Source organism: Corvus kubaryi, unplaced genomic scaffold, assembly GCF_017639235.1.
Source record: "Corvus kubaryi isolate FWS band 111438036 unplaced genomic scaffold, C.kubaryi_AGA036_p1.0 37308, whole genome shotgun sequence".
Taxonomy (NCBI): Eukaryota; Metazoa; Chordata; class Aves; order Passeriformes; family Corvidae; genus Corvus; species Corvus kubaryi.
In genome coordinates, this window is record NW_024581096.1 from 836,905 (window position 1) to 861,074 (window position 24,170).

General features: G+C 48.9%; 1 protein-coding gene across 5 annotated transcripts in view; it reads right to left on the minus strand.

Annotated features, from left to right (window-relative positions):
• CTIF (cap binding complex dependent translation initiation factor) overlaps positions 1 to 24,170 on the minus strand; it is a 143,383-nt gene that overhangs the window by 59,481 nt on the left and 59,732 nt on the right. For all 5 annotated transcript variants that reach the window (XM_042028194.1, XM_042028197.1, XM_042028196.1 and 2 more), the window contains one exon: positions 8,697 to 8,773. In XM_042028194.1, the coding sequence (XP_041884128.1) occupies positions 8,697 to 8,773 (77 nt within the window). The remainder of the gene's footprint in view (positions 1 to 8,696; positions 8,774 to 24,170) is intronic.

The window sequence follows — 24,170 nt, forward strand, 5'->3', positions numbered from 1 at the left end:
GAATCACACAATGGTTTGGGTTGGAAGGGACTTTAAAGATCACATTGTTTCACCCCTGCCATGGGCAGGGATACCTTCCAGCACACCAGGCTGCTCCAAGCCCTGTTCAATCTGGCCTGGAACATTTGTGAAGAGCCATCAGTGACAACAACTCACCGACCTCCAGACCAGCCCCTGATGCCTCACAGTAAAAAGATATCTAAAAAATACTGAGTTTTGATGAAAACCACCTCCACCACACCCTCCACCACAGCCCCATGCTGGAGTTCTGGATTTTTTTTGGTGGAGCAATTATTTTGCTTTCTGTGAAGCAACATCATAAGACCCTGAGCCTATCCAGCAGAGGATTACATTTCTATCAAGGTTTCCTAACAGTGACATGGTTTGCCAGTGGTACATAAAGTCTTTCAACCAGTGGCAGAGACAGAGACAAACAACCTGCAAAAGCCTCCTGATGCCATAAAGTCTACTGGTGGCTTGGCAATTTGGGTTAAATTTAGTCTGCAGGACAGGGGTCACTTCAGTCCCCAAGGCTGAGAAGAAAAAAAGGGTATAAAAAGTGTTGTGTTTTAGAGTTTTTATGCAATGACAAAGCCACTCTCAATAGAGAGGTGGCAACCCTGCAGCTGAGAAATACACCCGGCTCACTCCCGCCTCCTGGCATTAATAAAAACCGAACAATGAAAGGAAAGGATCAAATCTGCTTAGATGAGTATCTTTTAACCCTTCTGCATCGGTCTTTAGCTAGGCACATAAGGAGGATGGAGCAGATATGGAGAACTGTAATGGACATGCATCTACTGATGTCCTGCTCAGGTGGACCACGTCCTGTTGAACTCATAAAGGTTTATCTTTCTCTTGCCATTAGTCTTGAGCCCACAGAGCTCTCTGACTTTCACACAAGTGCTTTAACCTTGCACATGCATAAAATGCAGAATCCTTTTGGCTGCTGCCAGCACCAGGAAAGGATCTGTGAGCACGGCACCCCTTCTGCGGTGTGCTCTGCCGGCAGGATCACGGCCGCACCACCTGCCCTCGGGGGTGATGCATGGCTGGGCATACTTCCACTGACATCCTCAAGCACGTAAGGCCTCAGTGCTGCTCACAATGCCAGAAACGAGAGGGTGGAAAACCTCTACTCAGCCCGCCACAGCTTGAGACATGGGTGACAGGCAAAACAAATTCCCCAGGGGATGCTAAATACCAACTGCTCCACCTCACTGCTTCCAGTGTTTCACATGGACCACTCGGATGATGGGAAGACCCTACATCTGCAGCTCTGGGGATGGTGCTGGGGCAGGTGACTCGCTCTTAGATAAGCTGGCCCAGGACTGATGCTAGATATAAATTTGGCTGCACTTCAGATGGCTTCTGCAGAGCTGTTGAATCATGTGTGTGCCCTGTAAGTACCAGGGCTCAGATTACGGCACAGGGATATCACAGAATCCTAGAATGGCTTTGGTTGGAAGGGACCTTAAAGCTCATCCTGTTCCAACCCCCTTGCCATGGGCAGGGACACCTTCCACTATCCCAGCTGGCTCTAAGCCCCATCCAACCTGGCCTGGAACGCTTCCAGGGATCCAGGGGCAGCCACAGCTTCTCTGGGCACCCTGTGCCAGGGCCTCCCCACCCTCACAGCCAAGAGTGCCTTCCCAATCCCTAAGCTAATTCTGCCCTCTGGCAGTTTAAAGCCACTGCCCTTTGCCATGCTGTGTCCTGCTCACTGAGCCATGGTAAAAGGCAGCAAAAGGTGTTGATAGAGACAAAGAACCTCCAGACCTCACCTCCAAGAGTTCCCTCCTGCCGAGAAGTTGCAGTGCTGCCCAGGAGCTCCACCCGCAGCTGAGTCACACCAGCTGCATGTCCATACGGTGTCAGGAGGTGGCTTTTTGATCATTCGAGGACTGCTCCTTCAATGGGGAGCCTGGTGCAGGCTTTGTTCTCAACAACCTCCTCTGTGGAGGAGTGGAGTCCCTGTGCTGTGACCCCTGGCAGAGCCTTCTGCTTGACGCCTGGAAGGAAGGGCAGTGGGGCAGGGCGATGCCAGGGTGTCTGGCCAGCACAGCTCTGTAGGTCGAAAGGGCTCCTGGTTGACCCTTCCCGATACCATCTCTGCCCTGCTCCATCATCACCTCACCCTGAGAGCAGGGCCTGCTGGGCCAACCAGATGCAAATGACAACAGGTCCTACCCAACAGCCTTGTGAGAGGGCATGGCAGTAACTACAGACACAGGGAGGAACGACTTCGTGCTGCTGCAACTCCCTGCAGTTCCCTCTACCTGTTACTGCCTTGGTGTCAGACCTTCCTCTGACTTCCAGTCTTAATTAAATGGCCAGTTTTATCCACTTGCTGCTCGCAGCAATGTGTTTCTTCAGCAGAAACTGCCCTTCTGGCCCTGCACCTTCTACCCCCGGGTACCTCGAGAGCATCTGCATCTGCCTCCAGCCTCTGCCAGGCAAGGCTGAACCAGCTGACATGTGCGAGGCAGCATTTCCTTCTCTGTGCTCCCAAGTTTATTTATCTTTCACTTCCCCACGTGACCCTGGATCGTCTTATTAACAAACAGAAGAACAAAAAAAGGCAGAAAACTTTTGCTTTCCATCTTATCTCATCTTAAATCCCCCTTGCTTATGGCTCCATCTCACTCCAGCACCACACGGTCCTGCAACTCCCACTCAACCTCGTATCTTGTCCCTGAATGAGGAGATCTTGCCCTTGAAGGAGCAAGCTGGGCCAAGCTGATTCCTGTGGTGTTTTACGACAGGGTGAAGCGGTAGAGTGCCCTTTATGGTGTTTTGAAAGGAAATTGTACAGGAACAATGTCCCGAGCAGCATGGCTATTGAAAACCCTTCACAAAAGGAGTTTGTCAGAAGAGGAAAAGCAGCTTAATCAGTCGAACTAATCACTGTAGGTGGTTGAGTGTCCCCGAGGGTCTGTAAAATTAAATATAATGGGAAAAGAAATATATCACAGCTTGCCTACGCTCCTCAGTGGAGCCGCCAGCGGATATGGGATGTTCCCTGCCTGGCCCCGAGCCCGCCGTGACCGTCCTCTGGGCAGTCCCTAGGCAGAACTACCTCCTTGAAAGACCCAGGCCAGGGCCACATGGCTGGGCTGGGATGAGCCCCAGGAGGTTTCTCAGCAGAGCAGGCTCTGGCTGCAGAGTGGGGACAGGGATGCCCACTCCATGCACTCACCCCAGATAACCCAGTGCGCGGCGTGGGCGTCAGCAGGAGGGTCAGTGGTGCTTACACAACCCTCCTGCTTCAGGAAGAGGAAACCGTCCCTGACAGCCACCCGGGGCTCTCCAGGGAAGGAGGATATTTCTGCCTCCCCCAGCTCTGAATCTAATTAAGTCCAGAAAACACACAAACACACAAAAAAATAATCCAGGCTGTTTTTTCCTGATCATTTAAGTGCAAAGCCAAGTTAACGCTAGGAAGTAAATAAATTCAGACAATGCTAGAGAAAACTTGGGGACATTTCTGTAATTCTGTCCTTGAAAGCTTTAAGTATTTGGGGCATGCTGAAGGGAGATGGAGAGAGCTCCTGAGACTCTATGCTCCCAACCCTTCCCTCCATGTATGAGCCAGGAGGATCCATGCAGCCTTCTGCTGCAGCTCCCCACACAGGGGATTTATGTAGGGTGGATTTCCCAGGTGCAGAAACACTCCTCTTAAAATCTCATCCAACAGGAGGAGGAGATGACACAAAGCTCAGTCACAGCTTATGGTGATGGTTCTTCACCAGAGGCTGTCTGTGATCCCCAACAATCCTGGCTGGGACTGGCAGGGCAGCCTCTCATGGCTTTGGTCACACCAGCTGCACAGAAGAAGCACAAGAGATTCCCACTTTTCCTACTGAAAAGAGGAATTCAGAGGCCTCTTTTGCAAAGAGAGGATTAATTAACTCTCAGGCTTTCACTCCATCCTCTCCAGGACATGGGGCTGTTCTCTCTGCCATCCTCTCCTCTTCTTGCCCACAGACAAGGACCACCAAAAGCACCGTGAGGTACCAGCCAGCATCTGTGCACACCCAAGATTTGCTCTTGGTAAGGTATTCAGCCTGATTTGTCTTTTGAATCCAACAAGATGTTGGATCAATGTGATTTCAATGGTGCAAACTTTTTAAGACTTTCCCAAAAACCTTTTCCTGGTCCTCAGAAAAACTGTGCAGTTGCTCAAGTGACACAGAACCATTTCAGTACTGCTAACTAGAAGACCAAGAAGTAGGTACAACCTCACCTGCCTTAACCCATTGCAACTCCATATATTGCCTGTAAATCCTATCTGAACTGGCAGTGGTTTTTATCATTCCTACAAGGCTGGGCAAGCCTCTGTGCATGCACTTCCAGGCATTTCCAGGCCAAAGGATTTGGCCAGCTGGACTCTCCATCCCAAACACATCACACCAGGAGGCCATGGGAACTGGGGGAACCCTGTGCAACATAAAGTCAACTTGAAATGCTTAAAAAGTGGGGATTTTGAGAACTTTTTGAAAAACAAGGGGCCAAACCTAGAGCCCACCTGCCCAAGGAGATCACATCCCAGCACAGCTTGTGCTCTTCTACCAGAGAGGTACTGGGTTGGGAAAGGTCAGAGGAGAGGACTTGAGAAATGGGTCTGGAGTGCCCCATATCCCACAGAATTTTTTTTTTCTTGCAGGAGAGGTCCTGCCACTACCCAGGAAAACTCTCTCCTTCCCTAGAGGTGGTTGCCTTTGGGAGGTCAAACTAAGTGGCCTTTGGTGCCTTTGGACAAGGTATGAAAACATCTGCCTGTGCTGCTCCCCTTCCATGACCCCAGCAAGCAGTGATGCCCTCCACCAGTCTCATCAGGAGGTGGCAGTCCCACCTCCTGACTCCAAGCCAACAGAGAAGACACTGCCTGCAGGATTTCTGCCAGGAGAGGTGGGGAGGTTGATACCTCTCCTGCTCTGATCATAAGCTCTTTGCAGGAAGGACCTCACCGCCTTCTGCAGGCTTTTACAACACCCTGTGCAACCAAACCCTCCAGCAGATGTTGACTGCTGTTATGGAAAATGTGCCCAGTTTTTTTTAATGACATCTAATTCGTTCTTCATACCTATTTTATACAACAAATGAAGCATGCATCCATGGAAAAATCATAGGATCCCAGAATGATTTGGCTTGGAAGGGACCTTGAAGACCACTCAGCTCCAGAAGCAGGGACACTTTCCACTAGGCCAGGTTACTCAGAGCCCCATCCAACTTGGCCTTGAGCATTTCCAAGGATGATGCATCCACAAAACCAGAAAAAATTACTTGGGGAACATAAAAACATAGCACATATGCAAGGAGAGATCTATGGGTCACTCCCTTGGGGTTGCTTCTCCCTAAGAGAGTGCAAGGTGTGTGGCAGAGACCTCAGGGTAGGTGAGCTGTGCTCCTCCATAACCCAGGGACAGCATTTCCCGAGGAAAGGTGACGGGAAGGAAGCAGAGACAGGTGCTATTTATAGCAGGGCTGGACACCAGCGTCATTCTGCATGTGAAACAAAAGGTGCTTTGCTAGCCCAAGACATGTCCCCATCTGAATGGCACTGGCAGGGAGGCCAGAGAAGCCCACACACGTTCTGGGAGGGAATCAGTACCATTTGTAAGACCAGCTGGGAAAAAAAAAAAAAAAGGCAGATTTCTTGGTACCAATGCGCTTTATCAGCTTTTTTTGTAGTAGGTGTGTTATATAAAGCTCCAGCTAACCCAAAGGTCACCTACAGCCAGGCAAGGCCAGCTGGACCTGGGCATCAAGCAGAGGCCAAACTGGGGGTTGACACCTTGACCCAAGCTGGATGGCCACTTGTGAGGGTGACTCCTGCACCTGGCAGGAGATGCCCACCACGGTCAGTGGGGATTTGTCAGCCTTGGACGAGGCAAGTGCTGGGCAGGGAAAGCCCGTATACCACGCGCAGGCATTACTTGTAGGGCCCAGGGTGCTGCTTCAGGACTCACCAGCTTCAGGAGAAGGGGAAAAGCTGCCCCATGAAAACCAGACCCAGGTGTGCCCAGGACTTTGGGGCCTCTAACCAACTTAGCAGGACAACCTCTTCTTGCAAATTCACTGCATGCCAGCCCTACTCCCATCTTTGGCTGCTACCAATCACCTTTCTAGGAAACCAGACCTTCCTCCCTTGGGTCCAGGTATCCAGAGCTGCTTCCCAGCCCTTTCCCAACCCATGCACCACCAAATGGCCCTGCTAGGCCTCTCCCAAACCTCACTGTCTCTGATGTCCCCTCCACACTCTTGCAATTTTGACTCTCTCTGTATCCAGATAAGGTTTTAAACAAAAAGCCTGTAACTCCCAACTGTTCTGCCTGACATAAAATCTCACCCTGAGGAATTTTTATATCACCTGTGTGGCTCCACCAGCTCCGGAATGGAGCTTTTCTGCCCCAGAATGATGCCTGGGACATTAAGATAATAGCACTGCAATAAAGTGTAAACAGCTTTGTAGTCTGTGTTCTGATACAATCTGTTGTTTTTCTCCTATTCCCTTTCTTCCCCCCCTATTCCTGCCCTTTTCTCCCCCTACTTCTGTCATGCTTTCCACATAAAATAAACATTCTGAGAGCTAACTCACTGCTAGAAATCAATTCTAAGAAGCAAGGAGCCCTCCAAGGAGCAAGTGCCCTCTTGGAGCAACTCAAGCAACACTAAAAGGACTAAACCTGCCCTCCTAGTCCCAAATGCACCATAGAGACAAGGGACCCTGAAAACCCCCAGCAACGGAAGTGGCATGGGGAGAGAGAGTCTGCTGAGGTTTCAAGCTGAAGGAAGGGGATGGGAACCATGCCTTTTCCTTTTAAATACTTTAAAAAATGTTTTATCACTCCAGCTCCCTCTACTCAGGATTCTTAGCTTTTTGAAATTGAAAAAAACTGGTTTTCTGGCTAAGCTTTGACAGCACTGTGGAGGACTTGGGCAGAAGTGCATATCCTCTGCTCTTTCCATTTTATTTCATTTGAGACTGCTTAGGGCTGAAGTGACCCCACGTCTCCTCCGGAATGATGCTGGATCAATTGGATTTTAAAGCTTTTTTCTCTTGTCCTGGGACACTATCCCAGGGCTACTTGGCTGGGGCTGTATCTCACCCCGTGATCTTCCAACCCCAGCCCAAGGCAGTTTCTTTTGCTATCTCTCCTTGCTATCTGTGCAGGAGGCAGGGATGCCCTGGGGGGCTGAATGCTTCTGTCTGCTGATGGCTTATCTGAAGGGACCAGAAAGAAAAAAGAAACAGAAATGCACATTTGGCATGTTCCCTCCCACCCCTCCAACAGGCAGGGTTTTTTGGATGAGAGGGAAGAACCAACACACAGCTCCATGGTTCATCACAGCCTTGGGCATGGAGCTTCAGGCAGAAGACCCCTTGGCCCTGGTCTCCTCTTCCAAAGCATCAAGCACTGTTTGCATGGCAGAGGAAGACCAGAGATGGGAGCAGGACTCACCAGCCTCCACTGTGATTCCTCCAAGGAGCCCAGCCCAGTACTCCAATTAAGATCACCCAGCTCAGTCTTGCAACACAGCAGACCTCAGCTTGGTTTTAACTATGTTTTGGTGATCACAGGGCTGCAACCCAGCTGAAATAAGACTTTTTCCCCCTGCCCCAAATCATGAAACTATATTGGCTTTTGAATTGTGTACAGCTAAAAAGGAGGGAGTCCCCAGAAGGAGAGGAAACGGAGTTTGCTGCTGACAAACCATCCTGACCACAGAAGGATGTTTCTAGGTTGCCTGAGAAAACTCTTTTTAGCTGTTTTTTTGGTCACTCAGTGAAGTTTAGGAAAACCAAACCACACAGAGTTAACTACATCATCACTGTTCATGAGATAAGAAGTGATGAGGAGATTTGAGGACACACTTCAAGGTGTCTGCCAAGCTTCACCAAAAATTTCCCCCTGTGACAGCTCAGGCACAGACTTCAGTTTATTCCAGGAGAAAGCACTAGCCACTTCTTCTCCTGTTCAGTCATCTTTCAAAGTCATGGTTTTAGAACTGCTTTATTGCCCTGGGTGTGTTGCCTCAGCTGCAGCAGAACAAGTCAGCAGAAATACATGTACATGTAGCATGTACAACTAACTCCCTTACTGCTCGCTTCTTTTCACATTTAACCATGGGCACAATTCCCATCAAGGACTTTAGATGCCCTCATATAATTGAATATGCACTTTATACAATTAAATATCCAATCGACCCGATTAAATTAACTCAATGGATTGAAATCAATGCCGCAGGAATTCAGCTGCCTGTACAGCACATCCCCTCCTTCCCACAGACACCTGAGGCTGGCTGCGACCCCCTCTTAACCAAACCATACCCACTTTCCAGGCAACCTTGAAACTCAGCAAATTTTGCTTTTCAATAGAAGAAGAGAGAACAAATCCCAAGGACTCGAGCTTTTACAGACAATAGTTTGCCCGCTGTCTCTTTGAGTACAAGTGGGAGGATCTGGCTATGCAGGAATAAGTACAAGGAGAAGAGAAGGTCCTTAAGGTACTTCTGGACCAATGCAGGACACATCCCAAAATATTTTCAGGATGTTAGTGCTCAACTAAGAGTTTATGCATTAACCCTGCTGAACAGCAGCACTGTCCAAAGATTCACCATGAGGCAGTTGAGGAAGATGTGCAACAAAGAAGACTAAAAAAAACCCCAAACACTGAAGAGGTTTCACCTACCTCCGGTCGTTTCTCCTCCTTCTGAACAGTTTTTTGGTGTGTGCGATTTCAGCTTCATGAGGCAATGGATGGTAACCCTGCAAAGCAGACGGAAAAGTAGTCATCAGCTCCAGGAGGCATCAACATGGAAAGGGTCAGAGCGGGGTAGAGCTGTACACTCAGCATGTGAGCATGGTAAAAGAAACAGTTCCCACCCAAACATCCTCACAGCATCCCAGACCCTACAAAAGCAGGTCTGAAAACCCACAGACATGTTCTACGGTCTCAGGGCCATTGCAGGGAGCAGGGAATGAAGTTGTCTGCAATTTCTGTAGGGGAGGAACCACACAGGGCAAATAACTGGATCACAGATGTATAAATCCCATACATACCACAGACAAGGAATTCACCCACTTCACACATGACACTGGTGCACCTAAGCCATCCAAGTTCCCTGGGCTGCTTCCTATGTGTATTTTTCCAAAAAGGTGAAAAAATGTCTGTAAAGGAGGATGCTTGGCATCGTTTTGAGGATACTGGGGGAAGCCAACAGGAGCCAACAGGCAGGTCTGTTGGGGCTGTGCCCTCACGCCAGCAGGGAGGGAACAACCACAGCAGGAGCACCCCACTAAGCCTGCCCACCACGAACGAGTCAGCCCATGCCACCCCTGCAGCAAGGACAGGTGGGATCCACCCTGCAGGGAACAACTGAGGACAAGGATGGTAAATCATGTGACCAAGCACAAGATGAAAGAGGACAGATTTAGATGAGATACTAGGAAGACATTTTTTACTGGTAATCAAAAAGAAAGTCTTTACTGTGAGGGTGGTGAGGCCCTGGCACAGGGCGCCCAGAGAAACCGTGGCTGCCCCATCCCTGGAGTCTCCCAGGCCAGGTTGGATGGGGCTTGGAGCAACCTGGGATAGTGGAAGGTGCCTCTGCTCATGGCAGGGGGATGGAATTAGACGATATTAAAGTCCCTTCCAACCTAAACCAATCTAGGATCCTATGATTCCAAGACAAGGCAGTGGAAGAGCTGTGTGTAACTCCAGCTGCTGCCTTTCCAGTGCCCTCTTCCCACTGAAGGTGCCGACTCTGATGCAGTCTGTTCATCTGATAAGGGGGCTGCTGTATTTACCATCCTACTATGGGCATGACAAGGCTTTGTTAATGCTCACACAGAGCTCTGAGGTTCCTGGATGAAAGGCTCTACGTAAGTGCAAAGCATTATTTATTTTCCAGGGACCACAGAGCTGTCATAACCATAATGAATTTTATTTATGCAGTATTGTCCTTCCCCAGCTGGTACGAGAAGCCCTGTAAAAGTTGCTCCTTTTATTTCCATCGCAATCTATCTCAGCCTGGAGCTCCAGCCACTGCTGGGAATCACCACGTGCGAGGGTTCATGAGGGAGCAGCCTGGGCAAGGGCAAAGGCTGGGTGGGGATGTGCCTCATCCAGCAGCAGCTTTGTGACATTGGCATGACAACATAACACACTGACTTCAGAGAAAAGCCGCTCTCTGAGTGAAGAGCCTGTGGAAATGACAGTTGATTTTAGTAGCAGTTACTGAGATAACAGTATTTTGAGTTTCTCTGTGGAAGACGTAATGGAGGAGAATGGTTGCTGGGGATGATGATGAATTTAGGCCAGAGAAGGCACTGCCAAGTCGAGGACAGATGGGATTTATTGTGACCATCCATCCTGACCATTGCAAAAAGCCTGGAGAAACTGCTGCTGCAGCAACTCTATCACTCCCATGGCAGCTGGAGTCTTCTCATTCAGAGAGCTTCACTCCTCCAGACTTCAAGGCATAAGGAACTCACCGAACCAAAATATAATGCCATTAGAAAAGGTCCAAAGGAGAGCTACAATGATGGTGAAGGGTCTGGAGGGGTCACACGAGAAGTGTCTGACATCACTGGGCTTGTTTAGCCTTGAGGAGACTGAGGTCAGACATCACTGGGGTCTGCAGCTCCTCCCAAAGGACAGCTCTGATCTCTGCTCTCCGTGACAGGGACAGGACCCAGGCAATGGCTGGAGCTGTGCCAGGGAGGTTTAGGTTGGAGATCAGGGAAAGGCTCTTCCCCCAGAGGCTGCTGGGCACTGCCCAGGCTCCCCAGGGAATGGGCACGGCCCCGAGGCTGCCAGAGCTCCAGGAGCGTTTGGACAGCGCTGCCAGGGATGCCCAGGGTGGGATTGTTGGGGTGTGTGTGCAGGGCCAGGGGCTGGAATGGATGATCCTTGTGAGTGGATTCCAACTCAGAATATTCTAGAATTCCATTATTCTCTAATAGCTTAGAATCACAGAATGCCAGAATGATTTGGATTGGAAAGAACCTTAAAGATCATCCAGTTCCAACCCACCTGCCACAGGCAGGGACACCTTCCATTGGACCAGCATGCTCATACTGAAACTTCATTACTGAGGGCTGTGGTTTGAGTGTTCTTCATCACTCATTTTCCCAACTATTTATTTTCACTGAATGCATAGGAAGAGCTCAATATCTCTGAGATCTCTGTTCCTCTGAAAAATTACTTGAAATCGGCCAACAGATAACAAACAGAATGAGAAAAGGAAGGGAAGGAGGAGACACACACAGCCCAATCCCATCAGCAGAGCTAGTTTAGGAAATAAGACTAAAAATAGTATAATAATTAGTGAGACTGCTTCTAAATGTTGTACTACCACAGCAGGCTAATGCTTGGGGTGTTTTTAGGAATTTAAGCTGCATTGCAGACACATGTGCAAATACAATTACCTTGGAAAAATGAAACTATCTCCACTCCACTCAAGGACCAATTTCCTCTAGTGAAGCCCTCATTAAAGCCTCAGGAGCTGCCTTTCTGCTCTTTCCAACTAGAAACCATACGTACGGCGGTGCATTCCTGCATGTCCTCCTTGCAGAGAATCCCTGTCCTTCCTCAGACCTCTACCCACCAGCAGCTGATGTCAAGGGGATGAGAGATGAATTAATTACATGGGAATAACTTCCTAATCCAAGGAGCACTCCTGGACACCGTCTGTGCCTGAACAGAGGAGAACTTTGTGTCCCCATTTACGAAAATCAAACATCTCCCTTCTGCAGCCAAGCAGTTCCCTTCCTCAGTCCTTGTCATGAGACAATGTTTTGGAAAAAAACAGTCACTGATCCCTACTCTTGTCTATTTTAGTGCCTAAACAAAGCTAAATTTGGAAGGGAGAAAAGTTGACTCTTTTTTTTTTTTTGTGCAGTGAGCTGATGTAAAAGGAAATATCAGCAACTTGCAAGTAGGGCGGAACGGCTGGAGAAGACCAAAGGTAATGGGTGGGTGGGGGCAGAATCCCAAGGGCACGGTGACAGCTTTGATAACACAGCTCTTGCCTTGAGGCTGCTGCCCACCACAGGTCGTGCAGGACAGTTGTGGAAGTGCCTTCAGCAGAGCCAGCTCACTGAGGACAACGTGGATCTGAAAGGCAGCTCTTCCGTCTTCCAGCAGAGATGCTCCTTGGGAAGCTCAAATCCCTGAACAGAGCCAAAGGCAAACATCTCTGAAGGCAGAAGACCACCCTCTGCAGTGGGTCTACAAGAGGCATGGGTTTTTCTCCTGCTTTGGCCAGAAACACCATCAAACTCAGCTGCTCATGGTTTTCATAGGCAGGTTTGCAACTCCTCAGCAGGCAGCAAAATCATGTTTGGTCTCCTTCCCACACGGGTTTTATTCTGATATTTATGCACAGGTGGCTGGAGAAGGTAACAAACCAGCATTTCAGTGCTGCTGGTTCTGAAAGCGAGGGGTGTGGGAAAAGCAAAGCACAAGGAGCCCATGGTCACAGGAAGGATTGCTAACAGGGCTAATTTTCAGTTTTGGATGCTAAACACTCTGTGGTTTGCATGGTGGGAAGCTTGGAGCAGAACCTGAGACGCCCATGGGACTTCTAATGCACATACGTTCCAATTTAAATCATAAACATACATGCTCTGACAAGAAGGGCCAGAAGCTCTGGAAAAGAAGGGTTGTTCAGGAATGGTCTGCCCTCTGGGCCAGTCCCCAGGAGACCAGCTGTGTTGTGACGTGCATACACATTTTTAGATTTTTGGGGGAAAACAACTCTTGGAGAAGGTGATGTCTGGCAAGCTCAGGTGACTGTTCTATGGCCAGCTAGGGAAACCTGTCATCTACTGGAATTGCTGCAAACAGAGGTCACAGGCAGCAGGTTTGAAGGCCACGTGCTCTCTTTTTGTGCTTTATCTGTCTGTCCAAGCTTCATCCCTGTCTGCCTGCCTGTGTGATTCCAAAAAGCTGCCCCCCCAGACCCATTTACATCAAAGTTTAATGGAAGAACAAATAAAAAGCTTTCAAGATCTCGTTGGCACTCTGCAGCAACCCAAGAGCCTCCACCTCTTCACCCACTGATACCTGCCCCTCCCCAGCAACATCCCTCTGCTGATCCCACCCCACACCCCAGCCCAGTAGCCTGCGGGATACTGGCTTGGGAGGGACACGAGGAAGAGGGGCAGGATCAGAAGAGGGAAATAGTTGGGTTTAGTGTTACCCTCCTACAAGAAAGACTTTGCTACGACCTTTCTCATGCCTCCTTTGCAGCAGGATCATCTGAAGAAGTTGGAGGAAGGCACCAGCTTTGCCTGTTAAACTGGGGACAGCAAATTTGGGGATAACAAATCTTAGAATGATTTGTGTTGGAAGGGACCATAAAGACCATCTAGTTCCACCCCTCTGCCAGGAATGGGGCAGCCACAGCTGCTCTGGGCAGCCTGGGCCAGGGCCTGCCCACCCTCCCAGACAGCAATTCCTTCCCAATATCCCATCCAGCCCTGCCCTCTGGCACTGGGAAGCCATTCCCTGGCTCCTGTCCCTCCATGCCTTGGCCCCAGTCCCTCTGCAGCTCTCCTGGAGCCCCTTTAGGCCCTGCCAGGGGCTCTGAGCTCTCCCTGGAGCCTTCTCTTGTGCAGCTGAACACCCCCAGCTGTCCCAGGCTGGCTGCAGAGCAGAGGGGCTCCAGCCCTGGAGCATCTCGGTGGCCTCCTCTGGACTGGCTGCAGCAGCTCCAGGTCCTTGTGCTGTTGTTCCCCAGGGCTGGGGCAGCTCTGCAGGTGGGGTCTCCCCTGAGCGGGGCAGAGGGGCAGAATCCCCCTGCCCTGCTGCCCACACTGGGGATCAGCCCAGGGCACGAGGGGTTCAGGGCTGGAGCAGGTTCAGCCTCTCTTCCATGAACACTCCCAAGTCACAATTTGATAAGCAGGAATGAGGTAGAGCTTTCTGATCCCAGTGGTTCTTCTGTGACCACCCCGAGGCAGCAAATCGCGGCAACTCCTTTGGCATCTGACAACAACAGCCTTACAAAAGAGATAGTTCTATCTGGGACCAATCTGCACCCTCCCTCCTCCTCCTCCTCCACTGCTGCAATTCCCAAGTGCAGCTGTTGCCTGAGGTGGCTGAACTCATGGGTGTTTCACAAAGATTCGAGGGGCCTCTAGGGGTTTGGGTTCATTGCTTCATCCCTGTGGTTTTACAGCCTGACTTTCAGATGGGAAACCTCAGCCCACAAAGCAACTGTCTTCACTCATAACAACTTATTCTGCCCCTTTCACAGATGTTCCCCATGCAGCAGAAACACCCCCAGCCTGTGATCGTCAAGCAGGTGAAGACACCTGAATAGAAACAGCAACGCTGAAACCCTGAGTGTGAACAGAAGGTTGAGAAAAGCACTGTACTGATGGAAAAAACCAACACTCAGGTGATGAGAGAAGGAAATGCTCCAGCCACAGCACGGGATCAGTCCTGCTGGAGCTTTATCTCAAGAACCTTTTGTGCCCTCAAGAAACATCCGCTCTCGCTTATCTTAAACAAATGGTTGCAGAAGGCCTGAACTGAACAAACAGGTTATTAGGCCTGAGGTAGGAGCTGGGAGTTTCGCTGGGTTTTATTGCACACAAAGTTCAGGGTGGGTTTATTTTCTGGGGGAGTGGGAAGGGTGAGGTGGGGCTGAGATCACTGAGGACAACCCATCTGCCCGTGCAAAGGGAACAACAGAAATACTGAGGCTGGAGGGAGCGTAAAAACAGAAATATGTTGTGGTTCCAGAAATGAGCAGCAGAAACCCACCCAGTAAATTGCAACACCCTGCAATAAGGCTTTCATCTGCCTATAGGATGGATTGTCCAAGGCAGGGAAGTCCAGGACAGCATAGAGCTGCAGATATATTTAACTTTTATTGTGCCAGTCCCATAATCACGGTGCCTATGGGGTTCAATGTGCCAATATATTCAGTACAACCACCCCAGCCAGCCCCTTGCACATGAAAAGCATGGCAGAGGTGCCACTGGCAGCATCCCCATCACCTCCATCCACCCAAGGCTGGCATTTCTCCTGGAGGCGATTCCAGTGGAAGGTGTCCATGGCAGGGGTTGGAATGAGATGAGCTTTATGGTCCCTTCCAACCCAAACCATTCTGTGATTCCATGATTCAGTGACACACGAACACCTGTAAGTCCTGCAGGCACTTCCAGCAGAGCTCTCCTCCCAGAGGCCACTTGCCTCTTCCTCTTCCAGGAATTCCCACGGCTCTGGTCTGTCACCCATAAGGGGAAATTTTTACATCTTGAAAGGAGAGAGCTGAGGCACAAACCAAAGCCTTGACCTGGTCCGAAGGCCATGGAAGGACACCAAACACTGTCAGGAAGCCACACAGAAATTATTTCCTCTCTGTTAAAACATAAAGTGATAAATCTGTTCCTTTAAATTGCAAGCTATTCATATTTTCCTGTAAGGTGCTTACAATAAGAGTTGCTTCTGAATAAGCAACCGGTTGGTGCTCAACATCTAAAGAATAGAAAGTGCAACAGTTTTGCAAAATACTCCCCACACAAGATAAAAGGCAAGTAAACCCTAACAGTACTTGACGGTTGTGGCTCTACCATCCTTCCTCATCCACAACACCGCACACGTGGGTCCTGGCAACCTCCAAGGACATCTTCTTCAACCTCAGTCATTGGAGTCAGGGCTAAACTGAACTAAAGGACTGACAAAGAAATCAATTTCCAGCCATCCAGGAGCTGGAAAAGGAACAAAACTCTCTGGGTTTTGCCACGACTGATCTAAGAAGTTCTATCATGGAGAAGAGATGCTCTATGGGACCTTGACAGTAGGATGTGCTGGCCTGATGGCATAGTGCAACATGCCCCAGAGAGGAGCTCCAGGAGCATTTGGACAACGTTCTCAGGCACAGGGTGGGATTCTTAGGCCTGTCCTGTGCAGGGCCAGGAGCTGGATTTCAGTGATACTTGTGGGTTCCTTCCAGCTCAGGTGGTTCTATGTTTCTGTGATTCTAAGCAATTGCATGGGAGATGTCCCAGTTTGGAGGATTTCCTGGTTAAGTGCATCTTTGGGGCGTACACCATAAATCACAGATGGCCAGCAAAGGCTGAATGTGTAGCTGCAGCACATATCTCAGTGATGAGCACCTTGGAGGAGACTTCTTCCAAAAAGAAGGCTGCGATTGCTGTGACTGTGATCAGGATGGTCCCAGTAAACATCGCTCTTTAGTTATCATTAAAAGCACCTGCAGTATTCCCTGCAGGGCTCTGCCTTCCCCTGTTGCCCCAAAGATACAACCTCCTGCACTCCCACTTGCTGAGTGCGAATGCTCTGGTGTACACTTCTCACAGAATGATGGGTGTTCTCATGAACCACAGACTCCACACAAGCAGCCCCAGACCCAAAGAAGTATCATTCAGACACTTATTATCCTGTCACATCTCCTTGGTGCTTGTTACTGGCTCCTGGCAGAGAGCAGACACACAGCTGGAGGCAACACAGTGCCGGGAATGGCATGGACTACTTGGTGGCAGCTAAGCTCTCCCACCTCAACCCTCGGCAGCCAGCTCTGGGATGGCACAAAACACACAAGAGAATGGCAGAACAACCCAGCATGAAACTCCCTGTGTGGGGTGAAGGATGCAAATGCAATTAAAGCATTAGAATAATTAGGCAAAGCATCCCAATTAAAACATGGCCTGAACCTTCCTTGACACCTTCTGCTGATTACTGACAGCGCGTTTTCCGGGCTCTATTTTTAACTCTTGGCCCCTGAGCTCCTGAATTATACGTAATTCAGAGATAATAAAACTTTAAAAACCAGGACAAAGTCTTCTAGGAGAAACTGCCTCTGCAAACACACATGTTCACACCAGCACAACCAGGACGGTCAGCAGGAGAAGCCCAACCAGGCCCAGCTAAGGCACGGAGATGGGGACAGGCTGGAGACACTGCTGCACTGAGACAGGGTGCTCCAGACACGCCGACACGGACACACGGAGCCATAGGAAGAGTATAAATAACAGACAAAAGAAATCCCCTTTTGTTACCAGAATCCGCAAATCCCAAATCAGTTACTAGCTGACTTAGGAAATGGAGCTTTTTCCCATGTTGTAGCAAAATGGGAACAATACTTTGCAAGTGGAAGTAACTCTAATTGTCTTAACTGATGTTATTTTAGTGTTGTTTAGGTTTATTGTTTATTTGTATGTATTTCCTCTACCCTGGTCAGGCTTAAAAACAAACTGTACTGTCAGCAGTAAAGCATCCCATCCATAAATAAATACATTTATCCAGTAGGTATAGCTATAACCACACCATTGCTTGGAGTCTTTAAGTGCAGAATATTTAAATAGAATCACTAAAATAAATTGCATTGGTGGCCTGGGTTTGCTTTTCCCTGGAAAAAGGAGTCTTTTTCATCTAATATTGGGAATAAATACTGCCCACATCACTTGTGACCAGGAGGCACCAGACATGCTGTTTGGTTTGCAGTCTGTCCAGGTAGCCCCAGCTCATCCTGAGAAAGGGCTGCACTACTCTGAAAAGCTTGTCCTACATTTTCCTTGGCTTGCACCAGCTTGGGGGTGAGGGAGGAACAGCTTTACCCGGGCCTTAAGAGTGTTATGAGGTTGCTATTGGAATATTTATAATTTGAGCTATTTTAGTCCCTCTGAAACATTTCAGTCCCACTTTTCTTTAAAATATACATTTCCTCTGTACTTGTCAAGTTCCCCAGTCTGGTTTTTCCTGTCCCTTGTGCTCTTCAAAGCCCGCCACCCCCATTTGTGCACCTTGGTGTGCTGTTTGACCACGTCTCTCCAGCTGAGATGAGGGAGGTGGGATGGCAGGAGGTCCCTCAACACCTCCCCACCATTCCATCATGGTGGGTGGTGTCACAAGGAGGAGATCTACAGGCAGAACTGGGATAAATTCTTAAGGTAACGTATAGACAGACCTGACAGGACCTCAGGTGTTGTGGCCTGTGAACATACATTACAAGGGAAAGAGAGTTCTCAGTAAGACAAGTCCCTAGTACCACAAGAACCACTTCATGTTAGGGTGACCAGAAAGGCTTCTCCCAGGATGCTTGTTCTGTTGTGTTAATCTATCCCAGTTTGGATTCCCCGGTTGGCTGTTAGCCTCTACCCCTCATCATTCCCCTAGAGTTGCCCATTGGTCCCTGTTCCCTGGTCCTGCCTTTTCCCTGCCCTCAGATAAAACTGTGAGTTTTGGGATCATGTTCATCTTTGCCTCTGCAGCCTTTGACAGTGTAGAAGCAATAAATGCTCCTGTTGGAACCCACACAAAGAACCTTCCTGCCTCTTTTGCCACCGACTTCATACTGAAGCTAGCCCTGCGTTTGTGCGTACATGTGTGTGAGCCACAGAGCTGGACAGAGACAGTAATACTCAGGGAGTTTAGGAACCTCTAAGCTGGAACCCTTCTGTGTTACCCCCAGTGCTGGTACAGCCTCCCTGGCCAGGTATGCTTGAACCTCAGTGTTGCTCCCAGGTGATAAGGGCTGCATCTAAGAATATTTCCATTTCACTCTTACTATTAAAAAAAGGTGTATTTTCCATGTCTATCCGTGCAGTCCCCCAGAAGCAGGCCTCCACTCATCTTCTTTTAGGCAGACCAGAGTTTCAGCCTAAAGGAGCCTCAAGATTGTGCAAGCTCCTGGGGTTTGGGACAGTGCACCAGTGATCAACCGCCTCATTTACAAAGTGACAACTTCACAGCCTTACACACAACGGGTGGCTCCTCTTTTCTTTCACCATGGGTAGATCCAGAGGCACTAGGAGAACTTTCTTAGTGCTCAGTCCTTGGCACTTCCCGTTGGACACCTTCCAAGTGAATGAAGTTTTTCAACACCATAAGGTTGCAAACAATAGTTTATAATTCAACAAACTTTCTTTTTTTTTAGCATGATCCATATCCCTGTGATCCCTATGCTGCACTACCAAAGCAAAAGGGAATTTTGGCATCAACTTGAATATGGTCATGCTGGTGGCAGCCCCTCTTGGCCCAACAGTGGACGTTTCTCAGAGACCTTCATGGCCAAAGCACGGTCCTTTCCTTTACCAAGTTCCTTGTCCTGTGCTGGAAACATCCACACACAACAGATATTCCTGTCTGCTGTTGGCTGAAGACTGAGCCAGTGCACTATCCTCAGGACTATGCCACCAAGAGATGTCTTTTCTCCTCTCTGAAGTTGCTGCTTAGTCTACTTCAGCCCACAGAGATCAAGTAAGGATCCCATGTCTCAGTCACCCTGGCTTGGAAAACATCCCAATGTGCAGATGCCAATTTAATCCTATAAAAGCCCTACTCTTCCCTTTGAAAAGTGCCAGTCCTTCACAGGAGCGTGGGCTGTGCAACACAAGGGTCTGACTTGCTCCTTGCCAGTTTACTGGCAGTTTGTAGCTGGAGAGAAGAAGCTGCTCCTTGAGTGTCTGTCTGATCCCTCCCCAGGACTTTCCTTTCATGCCCTGAGGACCTAAGATTCCTCCAGCTGTAATGGGCTTTAATGCAGGCAAAAGCTCAGAAAACATGATGCACTTGCCACAGAATATCAATCATATCACATCATGTATTAATTAAACTGGTGGTTTTTCGCTGATGTTCTGCAGACCTCTGGGAGCCACAGGCTACTCTGAGCAGTAAAATGGGGATGAGTGAGAAAGGCATGTTTGTAGCTGCTTTATAGCAGCGTCCAAATGTGACACTGCACATGGATCTGGCATCCCCATCAAAAAAAGAATCCTCAAAAACTGGTTTCTGTCCAAATGATAGAGGACAGGCAGCAGGATGGCCATACCCCTTCTCCCACATCTTGCAAAGTCTGAATCTCAAACATGTCAACTCCAAAGACTGTGGCATCATTCAAACATAAGCTTTCCTGCCAGAGAAAGCCTACGTTAGAGCTGCTTTTGTAATGACTACCAGGTGCTGGGTGAAGACTGTTCAATTAATTTCTCGTTGGTCACAAGGATGCACCTTCAGGTGTTTCATCAGATCCAAGTGGCGACAAAAATGATGAGATTGAGGTTGGATGTTAGGAAAAATTTCTTCATGGAAAGGGTTGTCAAACACAGAAACTGCCCAGGGCAGGGGTGGAGTCCTCATCCCTGAAGGGGTTTAAAAGCCGTGTGGATGTGGCACTTGTGGACACGGGTCAGTGGTGGCCTTGGCTGTGCTGGGGAATGGTTGGACTTGATGGTCTTAAAAGTTTTTTCAAACCTAAATCATTCCATGAGTCCGTAAGAATCTGCAGCAAACTGCTGGATACATTTTCATATGTCAAGTGACCAACCCAAAGACCTTCCTTACTGGGATGTCTTGGGTCATGTTGCCCCTCCTCACTACAGTTTTTTCAGCTGCTTTCTAATCTCCTTGATGCCCTTGTAGCTGGCAGAACTGGGTCTGTGATGGGCTCAGCTCCAGAAGCTGAAAAGAGTCTGAGATAGTGGCCACTAAGACTGGAATGGGCAATGAGCAGAACGGGGCACGACAGGAAAACTGCAGATGCGCTTTGTGATGAGCGACTTGGAAGGAGACATCAAACTGCTTGCCACTAGAGAGATGGCAATTTTGGCAACCAGGACCATCCACCATGTCCATTCAGCCAGCTCTCTCCTCTGCCCAGGACTCCTGCCACCACCGTCAGCACCACAGCCACAAGGCAGATGCCCTGCCTCCAAAGTGGCTCTGAAGTCACAGAGGGACCCCACAAGAGCCCCAGGATGCAAAATGAGGTCTCCCAAGCTACCCTCCACACTCACCTGGGTAGGTCTCCTGCGATCTTAAATTAGGTAGACAAGTATCAGAGTGAAAATGGTTTCAGACATCCCCACTGGCATTCTCACATAACTGAAGGAGGCTGGATTTAGGTAAGATATTAGGAAGGAATTCTTTCTTTGTGAGGGTGGTGAGGCCCTGGCACAGGTTGCCCAGAGAAGCTGTGGCTGCCCCTGAATCTCTGGAAGTGTCCAAGGCCTGGCTGGATGGGGCTTGGAGCGGCCTGGGATAGTGGAAGGTGTCCCTGCCCATGGCAGGGGGTTGGAGTGATGGTCTTTAAAGTCCCTTCCAACCAAACCATTCTGTGATTCTGTGATTCGCCCACTTCAGTTACACCCATGTACAAGATGCTAAAGGCACATGGGGCTCTTCCTCCTGCCTGCATCTCTGCTGGGATTGGAGACAACCCAGCGAGCCAGGATCTCTCAAGCCTGCCCTTCCCAAAACCAAGTCATCAGGCATCTGTGACTCTGTGCTTGGCAGCTTCAACCTCTCTCTCCTTTATCACTGCCAGAAATTATTCATTTAACATCCCTGGCCTCCTGCCAGCATGAGCGCGGCACAAGGAGCAGAACCATCTCCTCCGCTCCTCCTGTGAACCAAAGCAACAAAAGTGAGGCTCTTACTCAAGCAAATTAAAAAAAAAAAAAAAATTCCCACCAGCTAAGAAAAGCTGGAGGTTAATATAAATTCCATGGGTTTGAGGGGGAAACGGAGCTGCATTCAAAGACTCGATGGCTAACCACGCTTCCTCAGTCTGGCAACTGCCCGCTCCCCCGGCAGAGTTATTGAGGAAGTTAGACGAATGCTGTATTTGTTCCAGCTGCAGATTTCCCTTAACCCCTGGCAGTGGTGTTTTCAAAAAACACAGATCTTGTTTTCCTGATGGTGGTTTTTCACTTTTGTGCGTGCCACGGCTACAGTTATTAGCTTTAAGTGCTGTCATTTGTAGATTAAAACTGAAGAAAAAAACCCCTGTCACCATTCTAAGAAGTCCAGGCTGGATGAGCAAAATGGGGGATTAGAAGAAGGCTTTCAGGAATTAGCTTGGAACAGGAAAGAAGAAGATAAAGCCATTATAAAAGCTTGTGCTAATACAGGAGTTCTTTTTGTTGTGTTAATGCAGCCACACAAATTCCTATGAAGATTTATTAGTCAGGTCATAGAATCTGCTCTCCTTCCTTCTTTGATGATAAAATCAAGAATATTTTCCTCCACTAACATGCTCCTTTCTCTCAACTGAGAGGAAATAAATTATATATTTTTCCAAGACTGTGTCTGTGATATACAGAAGGTTACAGGTGATGCTGATGCCTTCAGAACAGAGAAACACAGATGCTGAATTTCAGGTACCTGTTTAGAGGCCGCGCTGTTTGGATGCTCCCTGCAAGGTGCGCACAGCCCCAAGTCCGTGGTACCCAACATGGAATAACTCGATGGAGCTGGGATACACAGCACTGTCCCCTTCCAGCATCCCAGACGTGCCATGGCACCCGCTGTCCCACAGAACTTCAGTCCAGTAAAGCACTTACTTTATGCGATTCTGCTCCTAAGACTACTATTTGCCTTGGCCTGCAGCCAGCCAAGCACTTAGGCACATGCTTAAACTTAAGCACAAGAGTAAACAGATTGAAGTCAGGGGGACTTAAAATTAAGCACATATTTCAAGGATTTGCTGGATAAGGGCCTTAACCCCAGTGTGCAGCATTTAACTGGGATGATTCCCAGTTGATTATCTCCCCCTTTTCCCCAGCCTCCCCTCCACCGGACCAGGAAAAAAACGGTTTCTGTTTTGCCACCACACTAAAGGCCCGGCTTTAAAGAAATCTCGTCAAGCCTCCAGGCAAAGCATGTCTTTCTTTAATTATACCTGCCTGTGAAATACCTTCCAGAAATCCCCACCCAAACAAAGCCTCAGGAAAGGAAATAACGGAAATTCTTGATGGTTTCCACGGGGGAAGCGATCCTAACCAGTGAGACGAGGCGCACGTAAGATGAGGCTGATGACTGTTCCTACTGTACACAGCTCTCAGCATGGGGAGACTCCTTAAAGCTCCAGCAGAAACTCCCAGCTGCCTCAGCCCTCACCTCCCAGGGCAGGATACTCCCTGAACCCGTCCTCTGGACATGTCTTTCTGCATGAGTTAAGGTCTGAAAAGCCATTTCGTGACCACACAGGGGAAGAACAGAGATGTGGCAACACAAAATCCATTAAACCACCCCACAGCAAACTGCAGCACCCAATGGCGAATCTTTCAAGATGCCAAATGGCTTCCAAAGGGCTGGAGGTCACTTGAAGGAGCAGGCTATGTTTTGCTATTCAATGCCCTTTCATATGAGCTTTTAAATCTTGTTTCAGTTGCATCTACCCATAGTAGGACCTTGGTGGCTGTGGGCAGGTGCTTGGGTCTGGCAGAGTGAAAGCCCTCTTGGCAAACGGGCAGCCACTCCAAACAGGTGTCACAGGCAAGTCTTGGAAGACGTGGACAAAAGACACACGCAGAAGTTTAGAAATATGGACACAGAAGATGGAGATTTTCGGTCAATTTCTTTGAAAACAGGACTGGTCTCATCAAGGAGCAGCAACTTGACTGGACTTGACACTGGACTAAGGGACCGCCACCAAGTCCCACTCCCATCCCTTACCTGTCTCCATATAATTCTCTTCTAACCATCCTCTGCTGCAATACCCTCTGCTCCTGAACAGTCAGTCCTTCCCACCAGGGCTTTAACTTCTGATTTACCCATGCTAAACATAGCAAAGGCACCAAATAACCAAGTGCCTTTGGAAAAGCACCTGTGAAAGATGCCTGGATTCCTCCATCCAAACTGCAAATCACTCTAGGTGACCACTAAATCATCAATTTTCACATGCAGAAAGACTTCTGTGCTGTCAAAACACCTTGTCTTTTAATCCAACCTCATGTCAGGAAAATTACCCTAGATCTCCCAGAAGAGCACAGCCACCAGCTGCTACACTGCAGCCTTGCCCTTCCTGAACCAACAACTCTCAGAAGCTGAGGACTTGCAGAATAAATTCGATTCCTGCCTTATATGCAAATCCTGCCAGGAAAAGATGCAACAAGTAGTAGCCAAACAAGGCAGTTTTCTTCTCCTTCAGACAGGAATGTCAGGATGGTCAGGTACTCCCAGAACTCCACCTCTAACGCAGCAGGTTCCCAGCCTTAGGTACACTTGCAACCCTTGGAGCTACTTTAATTTTGTGGCCTCACTGGCCATGGGCAGCTGGGCACTGGTTCTCTGGAATATCAGCAAAGGAGCTGTACCTTGGAACTCTGTCACACTTCACCTGCCCTCCACCAAGGTCAACAATGTAATTATCACTTATACTTGGAAGCACCATCAAAATCCTGG